A 27514-nucleotide genomic window follows, 5' to 3' on the forward strand; every position below is an offset into this window, starting at 1 on the left:
TGTGCAGCGAGGCTACACGGGGCTCAAACTAGGTAGTTCGGACTAGGCTTCCTATTCCGAGGAAGGTGTACCGGTAGTTCGGAACCTAGTCCGAACGAGGTGTACCAGTAGTTCGGAATAGGAAGCCTAGTCCGAACTACCTAGTTCGAGCCCCGTGTAGCCGCGCTGCACGGGGTTCGAACCAGCGGGGTTTTAAAAATGGCGGCTCCCCGCTTATGCAAATGAAGTCCGGGAAATTCAAATCCCGGGCTTCATTTGCAAGTGCGGTATGCCTACATTACCCCGCTAGTTCGAACTAGCGGGGTAGTGTAGACATACCCATACAGACTAAGGTACAGCTCAGTTATGGAACATATAAATATCCAGAATGACTCTGGAGTTTACTTACACTTCCGTACAATGCAGCAGTTGTTCCTTAATGCTACCCATGTTTATAATTTTGTAAACAAGCACCCAGGGCCCGGATCTTCAAAGATATTTAGGCTCCTAACTTCCCTTGATTTCAATACTGTTGAGGATCTAGGCCTAGTTGCTTCAGCAATAGATACTTTATAAATCAATACAATAAATTAATAGTGCCCCATGGTGCTTTAGCCTCACCTTGTGTGAGCCTTAATTGTAATTTAGTCTCCTATTTGACTATGATCTATTGTAGATATTTCGATCAAATTAGTGTAGCATCTCATAAAACATTCTAGTCTTCTTTCTGAATCATATTAATGAAATCCTTTTATCACTCAAATTCAGGTATTGATCCAAGATTGTAATGGCAATGACATTTTGTATTGTCTGGCCAAAATTTCAGAAACAAGTACAAGTTTATTTGCTTGTTCTCTACTTTGCTTCTGCTGTTGCTTCTTCCCAATTCCTCCTCCTAACTGCATTTTCAATCACTCATTAACTCAGAGCAGTTGGCTTTCTGCTGACATATCTGCGGGTATTTTAAAGAAAATGGGAGAGAGGGAGAAGAGTAGTTTCAGTCCTTTAAATATATAGATTTGCCCTTAGGTGACAAACAGCTTTTTTAGTAATGCCTCAATTTCCTCTATCCAACTTGATATAACTTTTTTAATGTTTATGAAACTGCAAAAATGATCATAGAATTATTCTTGAAACTCTTTTTATAAGGCCCATAAATCATGATGACTATAGCATACATATAAAGCTGAAGAACACTAACATCTCTATCTTTTTTTTTGCCAGTATGAAGCTGAAAACTCTTATTTTTTCATAGTATTACTTATAATCACAGGGATAATTTTTCTGAAGCAATAGCATGCAATACCTCACTTTATCATTCCCTTGATAAAGCATATAAGATAGGAACATTGTTTTTGAGATATTTCTGCTGATTAAAAGAGTAATGATAAAATACTAAAGGAAGTAAAATGACAGCATTATCATTACAAAATAACTAACAAAATATCCTGGAAAAAAAGATAGGAGCAATCCTCAATGAATAGAGTGTACTGAACAAACTTGAATATTATATTGAACCACAAGGATTTGCCACTATTTATGTATCTTCACTTTTCTTAAGTTAAGTGAAGCAGAATGTTTAAAGTATCAGCTTCTGCATATATATCTAAATAAAGGCAAAGTTTCTGAATAAACCTAGCTTTTGTCAAATAGCATATTCACTTGGAGGAAATAAAAAGGAACAAAGAAGCAGAAAAATAAAATCACAATGAGATGCATGTATCTGAAAGTCAGAAGGGACTGTTATGATCTTTTTATAAGGTCCATAAATCATGATGACTATAGCACACATATAAAGCTTATGTGATTTTGGTCAGGACTGATTATTTCTGTTCTCTATTATATAAACCAATAAAAAAGGATGATACCCAAGAAAGTAGCTCATCTTTTCCCACCAGTCCTTGGTTTGGATTCAAAGCCAGTGTTACAGGACGAGCTCCAATATCTTTGCCTCAGATATAAATTTTGTATCTAAGTTTTGAGAACAGAAAATATCTGGTTCATTTACAGGATAATTAAAGAAGGTTCCAATTTTTTCTAATGCAATAAACATCTTGAAGTTGCAGAGACATTCATGAAGTTGATTTTTAGTGATTTAGCCTAGCTTGCAGAACTCAATTCATGCAATTGCAATGGACCAAATCTTGACATCCTAACTCATTCAAAACTCTCTGTGAAATTAATAAGAAGTATTATGAATGAGAAATTTCTTACATTCCGTTAGAAACTGCTCTCCATAGGCTAATGCCCACCTCCTGTGGAATTCAGAGGCAATGCAACCTTATTGCTGGAAGCTTTAAGAACTAGACTCCATTTTTCAACTCAGGCCATCAGAAGAATTCTTTCACAGGTGTAGAAACACTCCAGCAACCAATTATTAGCTTTAAGACAACTTGACAAAATGCATTAAATTAACTTGGAGACAATATATGTCCGTCTCTCTTTAGAGAAAATCTTCAGTTTGCAGTCTGGTTATTTACTGGATTACCAGACATTGAATTTAGAGAGAAGGTGCTAGCAGAATGAAAATGATCAGGTAAGAAACTTCTCATTCTATTGCACAACTCTCTCCTCATTCATTACTCCTGGGAAATAGTGAGCAATGAATTCTAGAAGTAGGAAGGGAAAGGATCAAGAGAATTTAATTAGTATAGCAGAGAACAAAAGTTTCCCTCAGATGAAGCAATAGTTTTATAAACTAAGGGGTTATCTGGGAACTAGTGCAATAGTAACTTTCTAACAAACGATTCCTTTGCAGAGGAAAGAAGCTTGCTTGCAGATTTTTTTCCAATTATGCTCATACACTCCCCAACACCAGCCCCATGTTTCTAGAGACTTCTGTGAATAGTTTCCCAGATATTGCAGGATTCATACATCTTGCCTGCAGTAACCTTGAGGCCCTAAGAACCTGGCATTATGTATACAATGAGATTAACAGGGTACAATTAGCCTATGTATGTGTAAGATAAATCTGTAGAGCTGTAGGAATGCCTATTTATGACACAATGTTCCAAAGGTAAGAACAAAATGATGGGAGAACCTATTTCCCAGGAATTGTGGGGAAAGGAACTTACTTTGAACAGAAAAGTTTCTGAAGCTATAAAAATGATATTTTCCTCATTATAAAGCCAGGTTTTTGTAAGTTTAGGGGAACTCATACCAAAACTTGTCTAGCAAGTCCAAAGTGCTTTTTGGGCCAGTGAAGGATTAAAAACTTTCTTTTCCCTCTTTTATGTATCCTTTATGGCATGGTCTTAAAAGGGAGAAAATTCTTCTGTGACTAGAAAGTTGTTTATATTGCCATAGAGAAGCTCTGATCTCTGGCTACTTCCTACCTTTGGAGAGGATTAAACATTCATGCCTCAATCATCAGACAATCTCTAGCAGGAAGTTGGGAGAGATTTCCTCTGTCAGTACCATTATTGTCCACTATTTGGTTTCTTACACCATCTGCTGAAGCGGCTGGCAGTCATCATGGTCACAGATAGGATGGAACCACTATTCTAGAAAAGTTCTTTAGGGCTGTGGTTTGGGATTTTGGTGGGGGGGGGGAAGGAGGGGATGGAGGTTGTACACTATTTATAGAACCCACACACCGGAGGAGGGGTACTGAAACCCATGCCTCAATAGTGGAAGTAACTTGATAGCTATCCCCTGGAGCCTGAAAGGCTGCCTACCAGCTCCTCCAGGCTGGTTATGATCCATGTAAATGCTATAGGAGCAACTTGACAGCACTCGAGGCTTTACTGAGTAAAAGCAGGATTGTTTTGAACACAGGAAGAGATTTGTCAGTGACCCCTTTGTAATTCCGTTGAAGTGCAGCTCCAGGAAATGCAAGTCTCATTTGCCTCTGTTTCCATCACAGGCTGCCTGAACTTCTCCTAAGTCTTTAACTGTGGAGGGAGCAGAGCGGGAAACCCCTTCCCTAGCAGACCAAGATGTTATGGTGATGCTCAGAAAGCACAATTCCCTTTCTGTTGCTGTCCTTTTTCTGAGCCCCCTTTCCTGGAAGAATGAGGCATCTTGAGCGGAAGTCAGACAGGCACAGCTTCCATCAGGCCACATCCTGAGGCAGAGCAGCACAGGAGATACAGATCTCTCTCTGCTTCCCTATACATGCTCAGGATAAGGGAAGAGGGAGTGACCATGTGTAGTGAGACCCACCTGCTTAAGTCCACAAACAGCTCAAAAACTTTTTTGCTGATAAAACACCAGGTCCATATTATTTACCATATTAATTTCCATCACTCGTCATAGCCTCCTATAGTTTTGGGGAGCCCTCAGCTCCTGAGGCACGCAGGGCACAGTGAACAAGCAAATGATAAGCAATCTCTCTCTCTCTCTAGTTGTGTCACATCCTTCCCATGTCTTTTGTACCATTGGCCTAATGGCCCAATTAACTTCAGATTTCTCCTCAGCTCATCAGTTAGTGCACAGCTCTGCTTAATGAGATCTGCTCAGCCTTTACTGAGGCACAATATCTTGAAGCGGTGTCATTTCTGATTATATGTTTTTCTTCTTGCAGGTCTCCGACAGTTGACCAGGGTTTGCTGTATCTCCTTGGGGTAGTAAGCCTCTGAGGATATCAGTCAAACACCATCAATGCGTGGAGGTGAAGAGAATGTACGTCCAGATGGAGACTCTGGCCGTTCTGCTGTGTCAACAGAAATCGGACTGGGCAGAAGGTATATGGTTGGCAAAAGCTCATCCACAGAAAGTATGAGTACCAGGTCTGTCTGGGCCACTTGGGGGCTGTCAGTATAACCTTTGCTTTGTCCTGTCTGCTTTTCAGGATAGTGCACTGAATCAGCGGAAATAGTGGGAACTCATACAGTAGAGGTGCTTCCCATTTTATGCTGAATGCATCCCCTAAGGACTGGTGTCCTATGCCCGCTCTTGAACACTAGCAGTGGCACTTCTTGTTTTTGCTGGTGGCAAATAGGTCTATCGAGGGGAACCCCCATCTCCGGAATAGGTGTTTTAGCATTTTGGGGTCGATTTCCCACTCATGGTTGAAATCCCTGCTGAGACTGTCCGCTTTGATGTTGCCCTTGCCGGGGAGATAGGTAGTTATGAGTGTTATATTACTGGGGATGCACCACTCCCATAGCTTTATGGCTTCCTGGCATAACTGGTGGGATCACATTCCCCCTTGCTGATTGATGTAGTTCATTGTCGTAGTATTGTCTGTTAACACTTGGAGGCTACGTCTAGACTGGCACGATTTTCCGCAAATGCTTTTAACGGAAAAGTTTTCAGTTAAAAGCATTTGCGGAAAAGAGCATCTAGATTGGCATGGATGCTTTTCTGCAAAAGCACTTTTTGTGGAAAAGCGTCCGTGCCAATCTAGACGCGCTTTTGCGCAAAAAAAAGCCCTGATCGCCATTTTCGCGATCAGGGCTTTTTTGCGCACAAAAAATCTGAGCTGTCTACACTGGCCCTTTTGCGCAAAAGCTTTTGCGCAAAAGGACTTTTGCCTGAACGGGAGCAGCATAGTATTTCCGCAAGAAGCACTAATTTCTTACATGAGATCGTCAGTGTTCTTGCGGAAATTCAAGCGGCCAGTGTAGACAGCTGGCAAGTTTTTCAGCAAAAGAGGCTGATTTTCCGGAAAAACTGGCCAGTCTAGACACATCCGGACTGTTTTGTTCTGGATAATAGGCTGAAAGTGGACACAGGTATTGCAGACTGCTCTAAGCACATTTATGTGGTTGTTGGTCTCGTCCCTGTACCATTGATCCTGCACTACGTTTTTGTCCAGGTGAGCTCCCCAGCCTATTAGTGAGGCCTCTGTCATTATTGTTGAAGGTGGACACTGGAAGGGTACCACCATACAGACATTTTGATGTACTGTCCACCACATTAGTGAGGACTTTATGTTGTTTGGCATGGCGAGGTGCCTGTTTACGTAGTGTATTTGTGGTCTGTACACCGTTCTTAGCCAGGCCTGTAGCGGTCTCATGTGCAGCTGGCCATGTGGTACAACAAACGTGGCTGCTGCCATGTGTCCCAGTAGTTGCAGGCATTGTCTTGCCATTATGGATGGGCTGGTTTGTGCTAGCAACACCAGATCTCTGACAGCTGTGAAGCTGTGGTGGAGTAGCAACACCATCGCTTTCATGTATTCCAGGTGTGCTCCTACACAGTCTTTGGTCTGGGTTGGGGTAAGGATACACTTTTCCAGATTGATCTGTAGGCCCAGAGAGTCAAACAGTGCTCTGGTGATAGCAACTGCTTGCTCTGTGTCATGTGCCATGGTTCCCCTTATTAAACAGTCATCTAAGTATGGGAAAATGGCGACACCCATTCTTCTTAAGGGAGCACCTACAACGGCCAAGAGTTTTGAGAAGATTCTTGGGACTGTTGAGAGTCTGAATGGTAGCACTTTGTATGGAAAGTGCCTATTTCTTACAGTGAACCTCAGGAATCGTCTGTGGGATGGGTATACTGTGATGTGAAAGTACACATCTCAGAGATTGAGGGTGGACAGCCAATCCCCCTTTTCCAAGACAGGAAAGATTGTGGCTAGGATTATCATTTTGAATCATTGGTAACGAACCAATCAGTTTAGTTTTCAGAGATCTAATATCGGTCTCCACTCCCTGACTTCTTGGTTGTCCGGAAGTAGTGGGAGTAGAATCCCTTCTCCCTGTGGGACCTCTTTTATAGCCCCCAGTTGTAAGAGGTGCTGTGCCTCTTGTGCAAGCACAAGTTCGAGAGAGGGGTCTCTGAAAAGGGATGGAAAAGGGAATTGGTGATGTGGTATAGAAGTAAATGGAATGCAATAACCGGTTTTGATGATCTCCAATACCCATTTGTCTGTAATGATGTTCCGCCATGTTGCATAGAAAGCAACTAGTGTGCTGCCAAATGGTGTATAATGTTTGTCTTGCTGCTTTGGAGAACTCAGTACTGTATGACCCTTGACCAGACTTTCAGAATGCTTGACGGGATGTTGAAAGCTGCTGTGCAGTTGCATGGTCAGCGGCCTGCCTGTGTCTATTTTGTCTGGGTTGTCACCTGTTGTTGTAATGCCTAAGTTGCTGATTAAACAGGGCTGGTCTGTAGAGTTGTTTGAAAGGTCTTCCCTGTTTCTTTGTTTGTATGCCTAATGTCCTCAGAGTGGCTCTAGAGTCCTTCAGTGTGCGGAGGGAACAGTTAGTGGACTCAGCAAATAGCTTCGTTCCCTTGAATAGTAGATCTTCGACCAGGGATTGCATCTTCCTCGGGAAGCCCGACAATTGGAGCCAAGACACCCACCTCATGACTACTACGGACACTAAGGACCTTGAAGCTGTATCAGCAGTATCCAGTGCTGCCAGCAGGACTGTTCTGGAGATCAATGCCCTTTCCTTCATGTTTGCACTGCATTGTTCCTTTTTGTTGTCAGGAAGCTCTGTAGTAAAAGTTGACAGTTGATCAAATATGTGGTGTGTGTACTTTGCTAGGAGCGCCATGTAATTTGCAATCCTGATTTGCAGGCTAGCAGACAAGTAGGCCTTTCTTCCCTATATGTCCAGGCGCTACCATTCCTTGGTATGTGGGCCTGAACAGATCATCTGCTGTTTGCCCCTTTGGTTAGCAACTTCGACCACCAAAGACTTTGGTGAGGGGTGCAAAAACAAGAATTCCACATTTTTGGGGAATACATAGTATTTTCAATTGGATCTTTTGCTGGTCGGTGGAATCGATGTTGGTGTCTTCCACAGGGCCTTGGCTGGATCCATCAGTACTTCATTCATGGGGATGGGTAGCTTAGCTTGTGACGAGGTAAGATGTTCGTGAGTTTGTGTTGGGTTTCAGGCATAGCCGAGAGTAGAATGTCCAGAGTAATTGCCACCCTCTTAAAGAGCTCTTGGAAAGACCTAAAATTATCCACTGCGATGGTTGGTGGGGGCATGATTGTGTCCTCGGGTGGCGAGGATAGAATGTGCTTGTTTGGTATTGAGTCTAATCTTCCTTCTGCCCCTGTGACATCTATTTCCCCTTCTTCCTCTGACAAGGTGGAGAGTTCAGGGGAGTTCTTAGAGGGCTCCTGGATCTGGTACCCCTGAGGTATCTGGGGCTGTAGGAGTCTATAGGCTGCCCACTGGTACCAGTATGACCAGTTGGATGGCATGGCTGGTGGGAGCCATTGTGGTTGTTGCCACTGCTGACCCTGTAGTAGTTTAGGCGACAAAGCTCTTGAGGTACTTTTCTATCAAAGTTCTTGGGGTACTCTTGTATAGCGAGCCTTCATTGTCCTCCTTCTTGCTCAGTAGTGGGGGCATTGAAGCCAATGATGACAAGACACTGAGCCTGCAGGCGAATAGTGGCATCCCCAGTACCAATCCCACTGCCAAGTCTGCTGTCAAGGTAAACTGAGGCAGGTGTGGTGAGGGGAGCAGCATGTAGCTCTGTGGTGTATAAGGTATCGGTGCCGGTATAGGTATTGTAGCCGGTGCTGTATGGCTCGTGTGGTTTCGCACTGTTACGTGGTACTGGCCCTTTAAGCAATTGTGCTGCTGAGCCAGGAGCCAGCAATGAGTGCACTCTCACCTGTGCTGCTGTTAGCACTTCTGCTGGTGGTGCCGATTTTGTCCTTGTTGGTACCACCAGCAGTGGCTTGAGTGGTGCTGTGAACAGGGCAGTTGTTGCTATGCCTTCGACATAGCCATTGATGGTGGGTTTTGCCGGTGTGGAGCTTTTGCTTGCGCACTCTGTGCTTGTCTTAGAGGGGGAAGGTCGGACTTTCTCCTTAGGATCCCGGCTTTTCTAAATGCCGGTCCGTTTCGCCACCTGCTTTTCTGTCACGTTGGCTGTGGTGGACGCGGAGACAGGCTTTCTGTTGCCAGAGTGCTTCCTCGGTGGTGAATCTGAAACCATTGAGGAGCATGACCTCTTTCTGAGCAGTTGAGCTCTGTCTTGGTCCCTGGGACTTGGGATGCAATTTGGCCCCTTATTCTGGGCACCCCAGGAGATCTGGGGTGGGGTGATGCCCATGAGTGCTGCTTTAGTGTGGACTTGGAGTCAGATTCCAACTACATGATTTTAAGCTGCAGTTGTCTAACTTCTGGTCCTGCTAGTCAATTTCAAGCAGTATTTGCACTGCTGAGTATTATGTCTTTAACCAAGGCAACAGACTCAGTGAGAGTATCCATCAGAAATGGAGGTGGAGAGCTACAGGATTCACGCTTCTTGAATCCTGAGGAACCAGGTATGTTGTGGTAAGAGTCATCTGAAAAGGCCACAGTTCTGTGCCGGCTTTAAAAGCGGCGGCTTTTGTGAAGCATAGGGGAGAGATTCTCTCTCCTCCTCCTCCTTCTTTTTCTTCTTTTTTTTTTTATTTTGGTGGGTAAGAAAAAGGAAAGCTACTCCAAGCTAATTTAAAATTTAAAATAACCTAACTAGTAACAGCTAATAGGAGTTATAGACTGAGTTAAAGTAGGGCAATTGCTCTGCTGCAACCAAAGCCTGCGATGGTCAGAGAACTGTGCGCGCAGGATGACCATTCTAACTCCTGCATGCCAGCACTGCAAGTGAACAGCCAACAAGAAGGGCACTGCTATCAGAAATCTGTGGACCATAGGTGCAGCAGCACTGGTGTGTGGAAACCATTTCATATTTAGCTAGAAGCCGTTCTGTATAACAAAAGCCATTTCAGTTTCTTGCTTCTGCACGTACGCCAGTTAAGTAACTGACTTTCACCAATGTGGAAAAAAGCCAGTAAGATGGGCTGTTGGAATGTGTTAATGAACTATTCTGAGTTGAAACTCTCACTCCCTAAAACCTGTTTCTTTCTTTCCTGATAGTAGTTTCTTTTTGAAGTTCGCTTTGATTTCTTGCCCTGACGTCAGACTTGTTTGGGTAAGGGTATAAAATACTAGGATTGATTGTGTTGAACAGCCTTACTGGGCCCAGCTCTGCTGGGGTCACGTTTGGCTCACTTTGTGCCTTATTGATCAATAAAGCTGTTTCTTAGCCACCTAAACACATGGAAGTCTTTTGCTTCAACAGGTGGAACAACCCCGGGGATGTTCCTGGAAGAAGAAGGGAGTTGATCCCTCATTTTCATCTTCATTTGTTCAAGAACAATAATCATCACTGCTGGAAGAAGGACACACTTTGCTTTTTGCCTTTTGTGGAATCTGTGGGATTTGTAAGACTTATCCCAAAGTATATTGACAGTCCCCTGGTTCACATGGGACAGAAAGGGAACTATGTAGGAGCCCTATTTCTTTCCTCAATGAGCTAAGATCCACTTCAGTATCTGACAGAAGTGAATCTTTTCAGGGCTTTCCCCCTCTAGTCCAGATCTGATGCAGGACTTGTCTCTAAAACTAGACAGATAGCTTTCTCCTCATCCTTAGACTGTCCTCAGAAGCTTCTGTCTGAGATATTCTGTGTGGGAGCCACGGGTCCTTGGCAAGGTGGGAACCCAATGCACCAGTCTGACTCAATTCTCTACCCAATGGAAGCACAAGGATCAGCTGGCTGGCATCAGGAAGGGCATAATTCACCCTCTGTGGAGCCTGGAAGCGCTACCTCACGTAGAGAACACTGCTTAGATTTACATCAGGAGTTTGCGGAACAATTCTGTCATGCCTGAGGCCTAGTCCACACTATTGAGGGCCTTCAATCTAAATTACTTAGGTCTACTTACCGTAGTATCTTCACTGTGGTAAGTCGACACTCTCCCATCAACTCAGCCTATGCTTTTTAACCCTGGTGGAGTACTGGAGTCAATGGGAGACTGCTCAGTGGTCCATTCATTGCATCAAATATAGTTGCAATAATTCAATCCCCAATGGATCTAGCAGGTAGTGAAGACGTGCCCTGAGTGGGTACACAGGAGCTCAGCATAGACTGTCCTGCAGAAGATCCAGGTGATTGAAACTACAATGCTTCCAATTACCCAAACCAGAGGAGAAAGATAGTAAGTTGCAATACCATTATAACAAATACAAATATAGGTTTTAAAACTAAATGGTTGGGAGAAACTGAACCATCAACTTGTTCCACTGCTGGGGGCAGAAAATATGGTAGCCTTAGTTGAAGAGCAGAGCTCTAGTCCTGGAGTCTTAATGACGATGCTGGACCACTTCAAGTTCCACAGGTGAGGGGCACTAGATCTCAAATAATGAACGAGAAGAGAAGTTGTGCAACTTAAATTCTTACTCAGCTGTTACCTAAGCAACATGTACATTGATTTTAGTCTACCCAAATAAGATCTGAGTCAGATCTAAGTAAGAATTTGAGCATTTGTCTCTAATTAATGAACCTCCCAAACATCTGTTATGGGTCTTGCTGTATGCAGAAAACGTATTTTTTCCCCATGTCAAACTGCATACAAGAATAGACTGTGCCTTTTAGCTACAATGCAGAGGTGTGCTGTACCAGAGAGATTACTGTCAGGGAGTGTGTTTCAGAAGCTGCAACATTTCCTGTACACTGGAGAGATTCAGGACAGCACCCTCATTGAACCTTCACTTTGAATGCAAAAACTGAGTTTTTCCTGGTGCTTGCAGGAGGAGACAATCACACTGGATCCAAAAATGCCTTGCATTTATGCACCTCCACCATATAGCTATATCAGGGCCAGGTACAACCTGATCACATCATTGAGGGTATGTCTAGACTGCATCCCTCCGTCAGCAGAGAGATGCAGATTAGGCAGGTCAACATTGCTAAACAGGCAGGGATTTAAATATCCCGCACCTAATTTGCATAAAAATGGCCACCGCGTTTTGCTGACTCAGCACTTTGTCCACAAAAAACAGCAGTCTAGAGGGGGATCTGTCGAGAAAGAAAGCCTTTTTCGACAGATCCTGTAAACCCCCTTGCAGGAGGCATAAGGGATCTGCCAATGGGGCGTTTGAAATAAAGCCCTAGTTTGAACTACCTGTTATTCCTCCTGCAATGAGGTTTAGCAGGTAGTTCGAACTAGGGCTTTATTTTGAACGTTGGTTTCACTGCTGCATATAGACGCGGGCAGTTACTTTGGGCTTCTAAATTTAAAAAATGGCGCCCGGCCGGGAAGATGCAAATCAAGCGCGGGACATTTAAATCCCAGGCTTGATTCGCAATTCCCAATGCCTACATTTGCAGCCCTAGTTCGATTTAGGCTGCAAGTGTAGACATACCCTTAAGGATTCTACAGGCTGTTGTAGAAATACCACCTCTCTCTCATTTATTACTGCATACGTGGTGGCAGGAATTGCTCTTTGAACTTTGCCTTGTCTAATAAAGTAGGCTGACAACCACTTTTACTTCTCTGTTGATATATCCTTTCTTAGATTTAAGAAAAAGCTTTCCAGAAGGGACCTTAGGGCTGCTAATCTCTGCCCCACCACCATCATACAATCATACTAAAAAATTATCCATCTCTCTCTGAAAATTAAATGTTTTTAAAATCCAGTAGTGTGATATCACTAGTTTGATATCACTCATAGACTCATAGACTTTAAGGTCAGAAGGGACCATTATGATCATCTAGTCTGACCCCCTGCACAGTGCAGGCCACAAAATCTCACACACCCCTCCTAGAATAATCCTCTCACCTATATCTCAGATATTGAAGCCTTCAAATACTTTGAAGACCCCAAGATGCAGAGAATCCTCTAGCTGTGATCTGTACCCCATGCTACAGAGCAAGGCGAAAAACCTCCAGGGCCTCTGCCAATCTACCCTGGAGGAAAATTCCTTCCCGACCCCAAATATGGCGATCAGCTAAACCCTGAGCATGTGGGCAAGACTCATCAGCCAGACACCCAGAAAGTTCTCTGTAGTAACTCCTATCATCCCTCCATTGACCTATTTCCCACTGATAATGAATAGTCTTAAATATTCAAAGAAATAGAAAACAATATATTTCTTGGGAGTTCCTATCTACATTTTATAGACTTCAGTTATGATATACCCAGTCATTTATATTTTTCAAAAATCAGAATATCATAAAGTGAGAATTTTAATAGTGCACCAGATGGTCAGAACTGCAGAAAGTTAGAGAAAAGAGCTATAATACCAGTTAGCCATCACTATGTGATATTTACTAAAGAAAGATTGCTTAGTTAAGGGAAAAACCAAATAAAAAAGCTCTATGTAGACATAAGTGGTGAATAGCATTGTATGTCATATTCAAAAAAGGGAATGTCTCAGGCAATGTAGTTTTGACTTTTTTACCGTGGCGTCAACAATGAAAAACCTATAGGGATTTGTCAGGAAATGAAAATGGAACTGTGTGACCCATTAAATAATAAATTCAAGTTTCGTCAATTATTTTTTTCTTATTATGAATGTTAATGTAAATTATTTCCTTGCCATTGAGTGATTTATTTTGCATAGAGAAGACTATGTAATTATAATCATGAACTAGCATTTTATCATCAGCTTCACCATAAACGCTCCCTTCTTCATTCATGTTTCACAAGGAAAATTGATAGCACTTTTCGAGTAAGGGGTTTAAATGCATAACTCCCAAAGACTATCAATGAGAATAAGGTGCCTCACTACCATTTGCGTCATTGAAAATTCACCTCCACTCAATCTTGTGAAATTGCTTAAAGTTTTCCGGTTGAACAAATGTTTTATTTCTATTCCGTTCAACAAAGATTCTTATCCCATCCACCGCATGGTAATATCTGAGTGCCTAGCTGTATAGAATATAGTGGTACATTATAACTAGATATGGACCACATTTGATAGTTTCAGTGTATGAGGTTTAGGGTTGACTGTTTTTTATTTCTGTTGATATTTCATTATACCTAAGTTTCAAATTTCAATGAACATGATCAAAGCAAAATTCTGTTCAACTAACTTCTAAATCTCGTTCTTAAGGTTCAAAATCCAATATAGTGATCTATTATTTAATTCACTTTGAAGAAATGTACTAGTGCATGCCTAGTATAATGTATTTAAGTGAAATTTATTTCTTGTCCATTTTTTTATATTTTATATTTAAATTGGGGGATGCTTGAGTCAATTGGCAGGGGATAGATAATCCCTGGGCCCTGAGGAAAGGAGGGCCTGGCTTGGATGCTCTTGAACTTTGCACACAGTGTCCCTGCCCATAATGCACATAGAAACTGCTTGTGTGGGAATGGGGTTGGGGAAGGAAAGGATATATTTCTCCGCTTTCTCCTGCTGCCCATTTGCTGAATGGCAGTCAGACATCACTACCCTCATTGAGATGCAGCAGTTATCCTACTGCTGTTGCTGTTGTGTTCTCTCACCTTTTAACTATATACAAGATTGTGATAGGTCTGTATAGATTATCATCAGCATCCTGAAGGCCTATTTTTAAGTTAGTGTAGAGAAAGAACAGCAAGTTAAAAACTGTAAATTTAACAAGTGCAGTTTGTAAGTTTTATCACAATTTATAGATGGTGTCCAGTGTCAGTAAAAAGCTCAAAGGGGACAACTCTCGGGCAAACATGTAAGAGGCCTAAGAGATGGCAAGTGGACCATATTAGCCTAAGGTAGAAAAGATCTGAAATCAACAAAGGCTCAGGTATTCTCTCTCACTGAAATAGGAGGAGAAGAATAAGAATTGGACAAAAATAAGCCAATTCTAAATATTGGTTACTTTGCCATTTAATATCACATTGGACCTGAGAAAATAACTGATGTTTCGTGGTGCTTGCTCCCTCCTCTATTACAATTAATGAAGATGAGGCCTTCCACATTTATATTTATTCTCTTGTCCCTGTTTCATTCTCCAGCTGCCATTTGGTGTGACTGAATAAAGAAAATCTGAGGTTGACTTTGTGAAATTACATATTTAATGTTAACATTCTCTTCTTATATAGCTTGGTTTAATTTTGCACTGAATTAAGCAAGAAGTTATGCAGGAAGATAACATATGTGCAGAAGTTCATCTAAAAATGAAAACGAGTTATTACAGGAATAACAATATTTTTCTCATAGACAAAACTAACCTTTTGTACCAAGCCTATTGCTAACATAATACATTTTTCTAAATAGTATTTGAGATATTAAACAAGTATCTCTCATTTAAAATAAGATAAATCTCTATAAATAGACCTAACTGGTTATCATGTTTTGCAGGAACTGGAATCTTTTCACATTGCATCGATCATTTCTTGAATGCTGATTGCTTGTTTGTAATCAGCAATAGCTTCTTCACTGAAACCCATTTTACCACGAACATCAGCTCTAAGTTTATACATCAAAGCGTCATTAGGTTGAATGGACAGTGCTGTAAAAATGAAAAATAAATGTTAAAGTATTTAAATTTCAAAAGATGATGATGATGATTATAAAAAACAACACTTGCTAAAAGCCCATTTGAAAGTTGTGACAAAACCACATGCTCTCAATAGGAAATTCATATTATTTGTATACTGGAAAGCTAAGTAATTTTGTTACGATATTTACACTCTCATGTCTCCTTTTCACACTCTTTTTGATGTCAGATACCATCATGGCATGTTTATAAGTATGATTCTAACAACTGCTGAAGCATCAGAAGCCACATTCTGGCTCCCAAACCAAGTTAACACTAAAACAAAAATCAAGGAGCAGAAAGCCATTATCATTCTATTCCTTGGTACCAGCAATGTTCATTGTCTCAGAATCATCAGTACTACTCATGAAAATCTAGTTTTAATGGAAAAACATAACAATGAAGATAAGAAATTATACATTTTTATTCAAATCATACTTACAATGTAAGTTTGTCTTAATTTTATGAAAGTGTAAGTACAGGCAGTCCCCGGATTACGTACAAGATAGGGACTGTAGGTTTGTTCTTAAGTTGAATTTGTATGTAAGTCGGAACTGGCGTCCAGATTCAGCTGCTGTTGAAACTGACCAGCGGCTGACTACAGGAAGCCCGGGGCAGAGCTGCTCTGCCCCGGGCTTCCTGGAATCAGCCGCTGATCAGTTTCAACAGCGGCTGAATCTGGACGCCTGGGACAGAGCAGCTGGGGCGCTGCCAGGTAGGTCCCCGCAGCACCGCCCTCGGTGCTGCAGGGACCAACCCGGCAGCGCCCCAGCTGCTCTACCCCAAGCGTCGGAGAGAAAAGCCTGGTATGCTGGGGGGGGGGGGGAACGCACTAGCTGCGCCCCGCCACCCCCCAGCAGACCAGGGAGACGCGGAGCGGTTTTTCTCGCCGCGGAGGACGCGGGCGGTGGGACCGCCCAGACGCACCATGGTCCCGCCGCCCGCGTCCTCCATGGCAAGAAAAGGCTGGTCTGCTGAGGGGGTGAGGGGACGCACTAGCTGCGCCCCCCCCTCCCTCCAGCAGACCAGGGAGACGCGGGCGGCGGGACCGCCGAGACACGCTGCAGTCCCACCGCCCGCGTTCTCCACGGCTTTGCTCCGCGTCTCCCTGGTCTGCTGGCCCCCCCCCCCCCCCCCCAGCAGACCAGGGAGACATGGAGCAGCTTTTCTCACCGCGGAGGACGTGGGTGGCGGAACCGTTGCGCGTCTGGGCGGTCCCACCGCCCGCGTCCTCCACGGCGAGAAAAGCCCCTTTCGTATGTAGGGATCTGACGTAAGTTGGATCCACATAACTCAGGGACTGCCTGTAGTTAACTTGTCAGGAACATTTTATCATATTTATTAATGGTGAAGAAAATGTTGCATTGGCAATCAACTATTACTTGGTTCATGGTACAGACAGCAGCATAACAATGATACTTTAGTTTGTATAGGGATGTGACTCAAGGACTTTGCTATCAAAATCCAATGAAAAAACTTCATCCTGGGAATTTTTAAACAACCTGATCATGGTTTTGGAAGCTCAGCAGTTGAATCTGGGGTGGTAGAAGAGGAAAGGTAAGAGCAATGATTGTAGTGATAGCTGGAAATTGAAAGGGGGAAATCTTGTCTCAGCTGATTTGAACACTAATAAAAGGCTTTTGTTTGATTACAGTGACGGGATAAAGGTTTATAATAGTTTTTATTTTCTGGGAACCAGTGAACCTATTCCTTGTACTGAACAATGTTTTGTAAATTCTGTGAGCAAGTCATAATCACTCAAAAGTTCTGCATTGTACTGAAATGTTCATTATTGCCTACTTAGTCACTACTGCTTTAGCTACTACAGATGGAGATTTTTTTTAAATTCATTTTATTATAAGTTTCACAAATCCCACATTTATGTGTGCAAACCAGCAAAGTACATCCCTGTTTGCATGTGCCCTTAGCACACACAGATGGCCTCAGAATCTGTAAGTCTAGCATGAGTACACATATTTTTGCTACATCTTCCTTTTGCTACATCTTCAGCTTCTATAAGCACACTTTTTTTCCTAATCAGTAGTTAGGAATAAACAGATAAATGAATTGTTTTTGGTTTGGTGGCTAAACTCAGAAAGATTATTTTGGGTCAACCCCTAACAGAATTTTTTTTAAATCAAAACAACTGCCCCCCAATCAAATCCCCACAGATATTTTGGCTTTTTGTTTTCCATTTTGGGTTTGTTTGAGTTATAATAATTATGGAGGGATTTTTAAATATATCTAGCTAAATTAAAAAGAAGGCTTTGATTAAAAATAAAAAATAAAAATCTGTAAGTTTGAAAACCATGAAAAGGGACAATTAGACTTAAAAAAAAGTTTTTTTTCTGATCATAATCATTAGTCATATTCAACTCCAATTCACAGTTTCTGTTTGTCTTAATTATATTAAACTGTATTTTTGGCACATAAAATGATTTTTTTGCCAATAAATTGCCCAGCTCTACTACTTAGTTTTCATTAGAACAACAATATTAATATTAATTTTATCTGACATTTTCATTACAACTCACATTTCAATCTTAATGTCAAGAAATTATAACTTAAATATATTAAATGCATAAATGGAAATAGTTGCTAATACTTTCTGAACTGGGAAATAGAGACAAAATAATTTGTTCTTATAACTGAAACTATGTCACCAATCTTGATGGTTTCCTGAACAAAAAGTACCTGTTGAAATATCCTTTTCAGCTAGCTCGTACTGCTTTAATGTTCTATAAAGGTTTGCCCTGTTAAAGTACACTGCTGCAGAGAAAGGGCAGAGACAAATTGCCTTCTCAAAATCTTCTTTGGCTTCTTCGATCTTTTGTAATAATGTATTTGTAATAGCTCGATTCAGGACTGCAGATTCATTCCTTGGGTCAAGCTGTAATGCCTTGGAATAGTAGGAACTGGCCTGTGAAATATATAAAATGAATCAGAGGGGCAGCCTTGTTATTCTGTAACTTTAAAAGCAAGTAGTCCTGTGGCACCTTAGGCTATGTCTACACAGCGGAAATAGTTCGAGATACCGAATAGCTGTTCTGTGTCTTAAGAGACTATTCCCTTGCACGAGAGTTAAGGGATATTTAGAATAGCACCTTATTTTGAAATTTGGCACTGTGTAGACAGTGCTAAATTTCTAAATAAGCTATTTTGAAATAAGATAGAAATAAGCAATGCAATTTGCATAGCACAAATTGCATAACTTATTTTGAGGTAAGGGTGCTGTGCAGACGCACCCTTGGAAACTAACAAAAATATACAGTATCATGAACTTTTGTGGGCAAAACACACTTTATCATCTGATGAAGTGGGTTTTACAATGAAAGCTCATGATACTATATAAAATGAAGGCATGATGCACCATGTAAATTTCTGAAATGCTGTATATATTTTGTATTGTGTTAATAATCAAGAGAGCAGAAAACCACAGCATTTATGCAAGAATGGCAAGGCTTTTGCAAAGATCTTAAAGAAATATTCACCCACTCTTTCCTAACAGAATGACTTCCTATTATTTATTAGTAGCATTTTGGTAACACTCAGAGGTTTCAATCAGGAATACATTCCCACTTAGAGTTGCCACGTTTCCAATGGCTAGTAACTGGGACCCAAAATCCCGTCCCCTGCTCAACATCTTCCCTTCAATCTACCCTGCCTTGGCTCTGACTTTTCCCTCATGGCCCCACTCCTGTTCTGCAGCCTTCACCCCAGATTAAAAAAAAAAAAGGATATCAAGGCCTGTTAAATGGCACCTAGAGTATGAAATGGTAGTTGTTGCCCTCAAAGGATGCATCTAGACTACATTGCTCCGTCGACGGAGCCATGTAAAGTAGTTTACTCGACAGTCAATGAAGCGGGGATTTAAATAATCCCCGCTTCAACAAAATAAAAAAGGCCACCATGCTGTTCCAACAATCAGCTGATCCGGCACAGCGTGGCAGTCTAGATGCGGCGAGGTCGACAAGGGAAGCCATACGAGGCATACCGGAGCGGTTGACAAAGACTTCCCTTGTCGACCGCGCTGCATCTAGACTGCCGTGCTGTGCTGGATCAGCTGATTGTCGGCACGGCACAGCGGCCATTTTTATTTTAATGAAGCGGGGATTATTTAAATCCCCGCTTCATTGACTATGTCGAGTAAACTACTTTATATGGCTCCGTCGACGGAGCAATGTAGTCTAGATGCACCCAAAGAGCTTACTAGGAAAATGCAAGGGGAACTTTACTGTTTGATAACCTTAGACTCTCTCTAGAGTATTTCTGCAGAAGGGAGTGTTTCAAGACTGAGGATATTACAACAAGGAGAAAACCTAGCTTAGTAGTTAAAGCATAGGCCTTTCAGACAAGAGATTTACGTTCTATTTGTCACCGAATTACTGTGTAAGTTATGATAATTGTTTGACTTCTCTTTGCCTTTATCTTCAGGCAAAAATTTCAGAAGCCCTTGGCTGATTTAGAAGCCTAATTCTTACTGAATATCAGTGAGATTTAGGTTCCTAATTTACTTAGGAATTTTTGAAGATTTTACCTCCATTTGTAAAATCCCTGTTGTGATTCATAAATATTTGTGAAACGCTTTGAGATCATCAGATAAAAGTGACAGTAGCAGAATATAGTACTATTTTGTATTACCCATCTACAGTATATGGAATCATACCTTATCAGAGTGCAACTAACTGATTAAAGGTAAAAAGATGTAAGCAAAAAAAAAAGTTTCAAGAAACTAATTTGTATCACTAATATTATTCCTTACTTAAGTGTTTTGAGAATAATATGAAAATAGAACATAAGACCTACCTGTGCAAACTGCCTGTGATGAAAGTAGATATTTGCTGCATTAAAATAGGCTAAAGCATAGCCAGGGTTGATGGAAATTGCTTGCTGATAATCTTTCATTGAACAATTTAAATGACCCATAAACTGATTAATGACACCCCGGTTTGTAAGCAGCTGAGCACTGGTAGTGAGCTGAAATGTTATAATATACACATTTTTATTTAAATGAAATCCACATTTCTACATTAATAATACAACTCTTTCTTTTAAAGGAAATATATATATAACTAGAAAGCACCACCTAATCTAACCCATTTTTCATACAAAGTTCTTTACATTGATGTGTGTTACTCAGTGGCCTAATATTGACACATACATATTAATAAATAAACTGAAAAACAACATTTACCTTTAGTGCCGCATTTATATCTTGAAATGCAGCAAAAGTATCACCCATCTGAAGACAGACCACAGCTCGTCCATCATAGGCAACATGGCATTTTGGATCAATATCAATGGCAACTGTAAACTGATTCCAAGCTTTCTGAAACTTCCCAAAGGCCTAAAATAAGTTTTAGCATACGACTATTATTAAGTATACCACATGGAGGTGGACATATTTTCAAAAATATGGAAAAACTGCACATCACATGGTCCCATGTGGTCACATTCAGTTATTTTTGTGCACAAATTACTGATTCACGGGAGCACTAACATTCTAACTTGGAAGACATGGATTTGAATTTTGACCACGTACAAATAAGTTTAGCAATCTTATCTGATTTCCTAAGAAACAGTCACACACTTTTTGGATTCATTAAGCAGAAGCAGAACTCTGTTATTGAAAGAGACTTCCTTCTATAACTGACTGGCAGAAGAGCTGCTTGTGAAGATTGGTGATAGTATTCAGCACTTAAGGCAGTACTTTATAAAGCACAGTGCAAACATTAATTAATTAGAATTAAAACATATTGGCAAAGTTGTGTGAGGAAATCTGCATGTGGCCTACCCAAGTAAGTCTGATGCAGACTGATAAAATTAGTCTTTCATTTACACAGGCATGAAATTAACTCACAACTTTGTTGAAAAGCTTTTAGACAAATAGGTATAAAACAGCACAGTAACAATGTTGTAAAATCATGGAAATTAGAGAAGAGAAAAATACCCAATATGTCATTTCATACATGACTTTGCTAATGCTGGATTGTGTATAGCTAGATGGTTTTCAGATTTCATCACATAAAAGCCCTGTTTGAAGGGCTTAATACATTTTGTTTTGATTTCATTTAACATACAAGATTTTCTTTTTACATAGATTCACCAAAAATATCTAGGTATTTTTTTATTTAGCAACCTAATGCCTAGTGAGAGTTTATTACAATAGTATACAAGGCATCTGGACATGATTACCAATACCACTCTCTCTCTCTGGGCTAACTAAGGAGATCAGGTCTCTTCATACTCAATGATCGATCCCCCAATCAAGTAAGATGCAACACAGACAAATTTCAAAGTAAATTGCCACCTAGCCTTTAATTGAAAAGAACACTGAAAGTGAGTACGGGGAAAATAGCAGAGAAACACCAAATAGGTTCTATCACGGATACAAGTTATTTTATCTGTCTGAACAATATGCTAATACTTTATGGTATTTCTTTGTGTGGAGTATGGACTAAACAATTTTATATATGAAAATAAATGCTCCTCTGTCTGTCAGAGGATATTACCTGTAAATTGTATCCTAAGCAAATTCTGGCTTTTACACATTTTGGGTTAAGATGCATTGCTTTCAGGAAGTCTTTCTGTGCTTTAGTATTGCCAGTTTCATGACCATACTCCATGTATGAATTTCCTCTTGCAACATAGGCATCCAGAAAAAAGGGATCTAATTTAAGCCCTTGGGTAAATGAATTCACAGCTTCTTCAAACTGCTCAAGTCTAAAAATAAATATACATTTAAAGGTCAGTGTTTTATTTTAAAAAATTAGTAATTTTAATTTCTAATTATAGGTGCCAGATTTACAGCTCCAGAGACTTAGGTTCTTATTTCATGTACTAAATACACAGCATTGGCAGTGTACACTTCTCCAAACTGTCCCGACAAAGTACTTTAATCTTGGTATCAGGGACAATGGTTAAAAAATGAGTATGATTAATTCTCCAAGCACAGTACTTTTCTTGATCATTTACCTGCCAATGAGTTTGTCTGTGAACTTGTAAACAACAATGGTGACATCCTGTCCCAATCAAGTCAATGGAAAAATCTCCAGTTGACTTCAATGGAACCAGAATTACACCCCAATGTTTGTATTCAGCAGATTCCAATGTGGCTTGTTTTGTTCGTGTTTGGATTTCCAGCCAAACTATTCACATTGCCCAATTTCCAGACCAAACACTATGATCCAGTCTGTGACAGATTTAGCTGTTTCAGATAAGGGATTTACTTTAAACATAAGCCTTCTTTCTATTTCTTTTTATTCCTCCAAGATTCATTCTCACCAATTCCATTAATCTTTCTCAAAATTTCATCTCTTTCCCTTCTTCGTGTTAACATGTCAAAATTTGGAACTGACTCCCTGTTTTTAATCCTGATCCAATGCCCATTAAAGACTCCCATTTAATTTAGGGGCTCTTTGTTCCTCAGATAACCTTTTCTCTTTCAAATACACTTTATGCAAAGCCTTTCAGATATTTGATCTGCACTACCTCAAACTAGTACAATTTCCCAAAGTATTAAAAATATCTGAACTGTTTGATCTATTTCTAAACTATACTGGGTTAAGTGCTGTGTCTTTTTGTATGTTCAAAAACTGGGCACTAGGACACCCTACTCTGCACACTCAGCCACTGTCCCCAGTAGCTGGGCCCAGGGAGGCAGTACACATGGCAAGGTGAAGTATCGCCTCAGGCAGGCTCCTGCTCAAGAAACCACACACAGCATAGAGTCAAAAACCTAATGTAGCTAGCATCTACTGTGTACAAAATGGTTCCATCCTGCTCCCCACCTAGACTTGACTGCCAGGGAGAGCAACCAACTGTGCTTGGGGGGAGGCATAACAGAAGGACAGAGCTCCTCCCCGACCCTGCACAGGAAACCCTAACTGGGAAGATGGCAGCCCTGAGCTGGGCACAAGACAGTGGGGGTTGCTGGGTAGAGGAGACACATGGGGCAGTTACCTGTCCTCCCCTTTTGATTATGCCCCCCAATTAGGGCTACCAGGTAGACCCCCCCGCAAAATACAGGACACATTTGATTGTGGGCGGGGAAGGGACCGGCTGGGAGGGAGGCGGGGCTGGCCAGGAGGAAGGGAGAGGGAGGCAAGATTGGCCGGGAGGAAGGGGAGTGGCGGGGGGGTTAGGGGCTGCGGGGCTGGCCAGGAGGAAAGGGGGCAGGAGGTAGGGCTCGTGGGGGCTACAGGGCTGGCTGAGAGGAAGGGGGGTGGGAAGCAGAGCTGGGGGCAGATCGGGGACCAGGGGGGCTGCATGTGAGGAGGGGTGGCCGGAGGAAGGGAGGCGGGAAGCAGAGCTGGCGGGGGGGGGGGGGGGGGAGGGTGCAGCCACTGGCTGCAGCCAGAGTCCAACAGGCCGTGCCCCTGGCAGACACTCCCTCTAGTTGCTAGTAGAAGCCAGGTAGGGGCAGGTGGCTCCCAGCCACTTCCCCCCGCCCGGCTTCTGCATGCAACCAGAGGCTCCCAACTGGGAGGCGGGGCCGCAATTAGTGCTGGGAGCCTCTGGCTGTGCGCAGAAGCCGGGCAGGGGAGTGTCTGGGAGTCCCAGCCACTGCCCCCACCCCACCCCACTCAGTTCTTGCATGCGACCACAGGGCTCCCAGTGCTAATCGAGGCCCCACATCCCAGTCACTCCCCCGCCCCTGCCAGGGAGCAGCCAGAAATCCAGTGCCCAGCCAGAAATCCAGGAAATACTGGACATTGCACATGTCCGGTATTTTCTGAATTTTTCTACCAGACAGAGGGTGTGAAAACCAGACACCTGGCAACCCTATGCCCCAGTCTCAAGAGGCACAAACTGTTTATGAGTCACATGTGCTGCCTAAGGTATGTTGCCTCCTAGCAACCACAAGAAAATGACTAGAAACCACTGCTGCCTACTTCAAAATTATGCTTCTCCGAATTCTAAGAACTGAAAAAGTAAAAGGGAAAAAATGCAGGCCACACAGGAAAACTTTTCATTGTATGATTACCAAAGATGTTTCAATTATTATATTGTCCTTGTCCTTAACTCTTGTCCTCTAAAAGAAATATTTCCTAAAATTCATTCTGCAGTGGTGCCACTAGAGTTTCAGCTCGATTGATGGCAGGGTGTAGTTTTCTGGTATCAGCTAACATTTTGAAGCTCCATGTTGAACAGACCTGCGCTGGGCAGTTACATAATACAATACTTAAAACATTGGTTACCATCTAGATCCCTGGCTACAATAGGTCTACCACTGTTGCTAAACCAGAACTGAAACAGTGTAAACAACCATGGAAATCTGGGGCCAAAAATTTGAAATATAGACACTCCTTGAGGCAATACAATTGTACTAATATGAGTAATTTTAAAGCAAGGTTTTGGAGCTGTTGTTCAAAGCCAGCACATGATGTCTTATGTGTTTTTCATTAGTAAAGGATCAGGCCTGGGCAAAATATGGCATGCGGGCTGCATCCAGCCCAACAAGCCACTGGATTAGGCATGCAGATGCTGTGGGGAGCCCAGGCAGGCTCCCCAATTGCCTCGCTCCATCTGCATGCAGCTCAGAAATGCGGCTGTGGGGCAGTTTTTCTTCAAAAACTGTGAGTCCAGAGGGGGCAAAGCTGGTTTCTGGCCAGAAATCAGCCAGTGGGAGCTGCCTGTTTCAATAACAGGCAGCTACAAAGCACAAGGGGCTCTAGAGCACATGGCTGCTACCTGTGCAGGGGTGTGGCACGCAGCAGCGTTCCCTGTAAGCTGCGAAGCAGCACAGCTTCACAGGTGATTAATCAGCCTGGTCCAGTCAGAGGCTCAGGGCTCCATGCAGCTGACTGACTGGGTGGGGCACAAAGGATGGGGCACAAAGGAATGCACGCACAAAGTCTCTCACTCCCTTCCCCCACCCTACAAAGGGCGTGCAGCACCTAAAGGGAACTGCCAGCTGTTGAGAACGGATGGAGGGTAAAAACTTCACATTCTCACTTCACCCCCACACCATAAGGGTCTTTGGGTCAGGGAGCACAGAAAGCGTCCTGGCCCTGCACCTTCTGCAGACATCTGAGGCCACTTCAAAAATTTGTGAAGTGGCCCCACATCTAAAATTATTGGCCACCCTTAACGTAAATGCTACAGAAGATAAAAAGCCACCTAGATCACTAACTTGACCTGGAGAAAAATTCCTTCCCAACACCATATATAGCAATTAATTAGACCTGGAGTATGTGAGCAAGAACTATCTAGCCAAGCAACTGAGAAAGCAAGAATTTGGTCCTCTTCAGAGCCCTGACCAACCCGATTAGTGTCTAATCCCCAGCAGTGCCCATCCCTGATGCATCAAAGGAAAGAGAGAAAAGAAAAAGGAATACATTGGGTTTGGGAGTAGAAGGGAGAGTCCTTTCTTGACCCCACAGATGGGTTGCTGAAAATCTGAAGCATGAGCTTTTAGGAACATAATATATAAACCAGAAGTGAGCCCCAGGTCTGCTGAGTCCTGCCCTCTACTATCACAAAGTAATCCCATCATACAATTGCTTTCTCTTCACACTTTTTTTTTTTTAATCTCCATGATTCTTATTGGCAGGTTGGTTAAGAATCTCACTCCATTGATGGTATTACTGGCTCTCTTCTACACCCTCTCCATCTTTCATTATATTTCTCCTCTCTTGGTTGTCTTCTTAACTTTACTTTTTCTGTTTTTAGCCTTTTTTTCCCCTCTCTGCTGCTATGAACATCTTATTGCTAGCTAATATGAGACTGGGACAACAATAGCAAATCTGAAAAATACCTATTCATCTCACTTTTTTCCTTGCCTTTTTCCTTTTCTCTTACTCAGTCTTCAGTGGGATTTTTAACAAAAGATACACTGGAATATCATCCAACTCCTCCTTTATTTCACTTCTTCTATCCATGTCATACCAAACCACATATCATACCTGTGACAGCAGATTCCAATAGCTTGATAAATCTCACTATTTCTTGGGTCACTCAAGGAAGCCTCTTTAAAGTCCTGAAAAAATATATTCAGTTATATATGTTTGTATTGTTTTTGTTTCACTGCAATAATGTAACTTTAGCAAATCAATTTTATATCAACAAGGGGATGAAACCTAAACAAGAACACAGTTTGTTTTCTGTAAAATTGGAGAGTTTATGCACTGTTTTCCATTCCATACTTAAAGTTCAGAATTTCTAATCAGATAATACATTTGGGCTGCGTCTAGAATGGCATGATTTTCCGCAAATGGTTTTAACAGAAAAGTTTTTCCATTAAAAGCATTTGCGGAAAAGAGTGCCTAGATTGGCACAGACGCTTTTCCGCAAAAGTACTTTTTGCGGAAAAGCGTCCATGCCAATCGAGACGCGGTTTTGCGCAAAAAAGCCCCGATCGCCATCGGGGCTTTTTTGTGCAAAACAGTTTTTACCTGTCTACACTGGCCCTCTTGCGCAAATACATTTGCGCAAGAGGGCTTTTTCCCCGAACAGGAGCAGCATAGTATTTGCGCAAGAACACTGACAATCTTACATTAGATCGTCCGTGTTCTTGCGCAAATTCAAGCGGCCAGTGTAGACAGCTGGCAAGTTTTTCTGAAAAAGCGGCTGCTTTTGCGGAAAAACTTGCCAGTCTAGATGCAGCCTTGGTATCTGGGTATTTCTTATGACGCTGGGTGCAATATTACTTACAGTATTTTTTATAAAAACACCTATTTAATTGCAATTAAATGTACATAATAAATGGTACATTATTTTCTGATAATCTCATTTTAAAAAAATCAGTAATAAATACTTAACCTCTTCATTCGCTTCTGTTACTGTATTTGTAAACAAGTAAATTCTGAACACTTGCTCTTACATTCAGGTGATGCTGTAAACAAGAAGCAGTCAGTATTATCTCCTGCAAATTGTAGCCAAACTTGTTGGTTAGAGTGATTGGCTGAAGAAGGAATAGGACTAAGAAGCTTTGCAGGCTTTAAAGTTTTACTTTATTTTATTATGGAATGAAGCTATTTTTTGAACCTACAAAAGTAGAATTATATACAATTTTAATGATACAGAGAGTGTGTCATGGCTCCTTCCCCACTCTGGCATGATAAATGCAGAAGTGGGGACCAGCAAGTGTACCCCAACGCCTTATCTACCAGGCTTTGGTATAAAACTTCCCCCAGAATCTTAAAAACCTAGATCTTGGGAATAAAACTTCCGCTGCCACCACCCAAATGTTGATAAAGAAATCAGGGGAAAGATCATTTGGGAAATCTCATCCCTAAAATAAAAATTAAGGCATACAATTAACCAATGCCAGGTTAATAAAAAGAAAAGAAAGAACTTTTATTATTACAA

General features: G+C 41.8%; 1 protein-coding gene across 8 annotated transcripts in view; it reads right to left on the minus strand.

Moving 5' to 3' along the window:
- Positions 1-786: 786 nt before the first annotated feature.
- The window catches only part of TTC6 (tetratricopeptide repeat domain 6), a 184237-nt gene continuing 157509 nt past the window's right edge, over positions 787-27514 (minus strand). For 7 of the 8 annotated variants that reach the window (XM_075926899.1, XM_075926901.1, XM_075926903.1 and 4 more), the window contains 6 exons: positions 26110-26183; positions 21715-21925; positions 20397-20549; positions 20009-20179; positions 17897-18122; positions 14717-15175 (listed from right to left, as the gene is read on the minus strand). In XM_075926899.1, the coding sequence (XP_075783014.1) occupies positions 15039-15175; positions 17897-18122; positions 20009-20179; positions 20397-20549; positions 21715-21925; positions 26110-26183 (972 nt within the window). In that variant the 3' untranslated portion in view covers positions 14717-15038. Of the gene's footprint in view, positions 932-14716; positions 15176-17896; positions 18123-20008; positions 20180-20396; positions 20550-21714; positions 21926-26109; positions 26184-27514 lie in introns of those variants that run through there. The other variant, XM_075926900.1, reaches the window with a different exon arrangement.

This window comes from Pelodiscus sinensis, chromosome 4 (genome assembly GCF_049634645.1).
Source record: "Pelodiscus sinensis isolate JC-2024 chromosome 4, ASM4963464v1, whole genome shotgun sequence".
Taxonomy (NCBI): Eukaryota; Metazoa; Chordata; order Testudines; family Trionychidae; genus Pelodiscus; species Pelodiscus sinensis.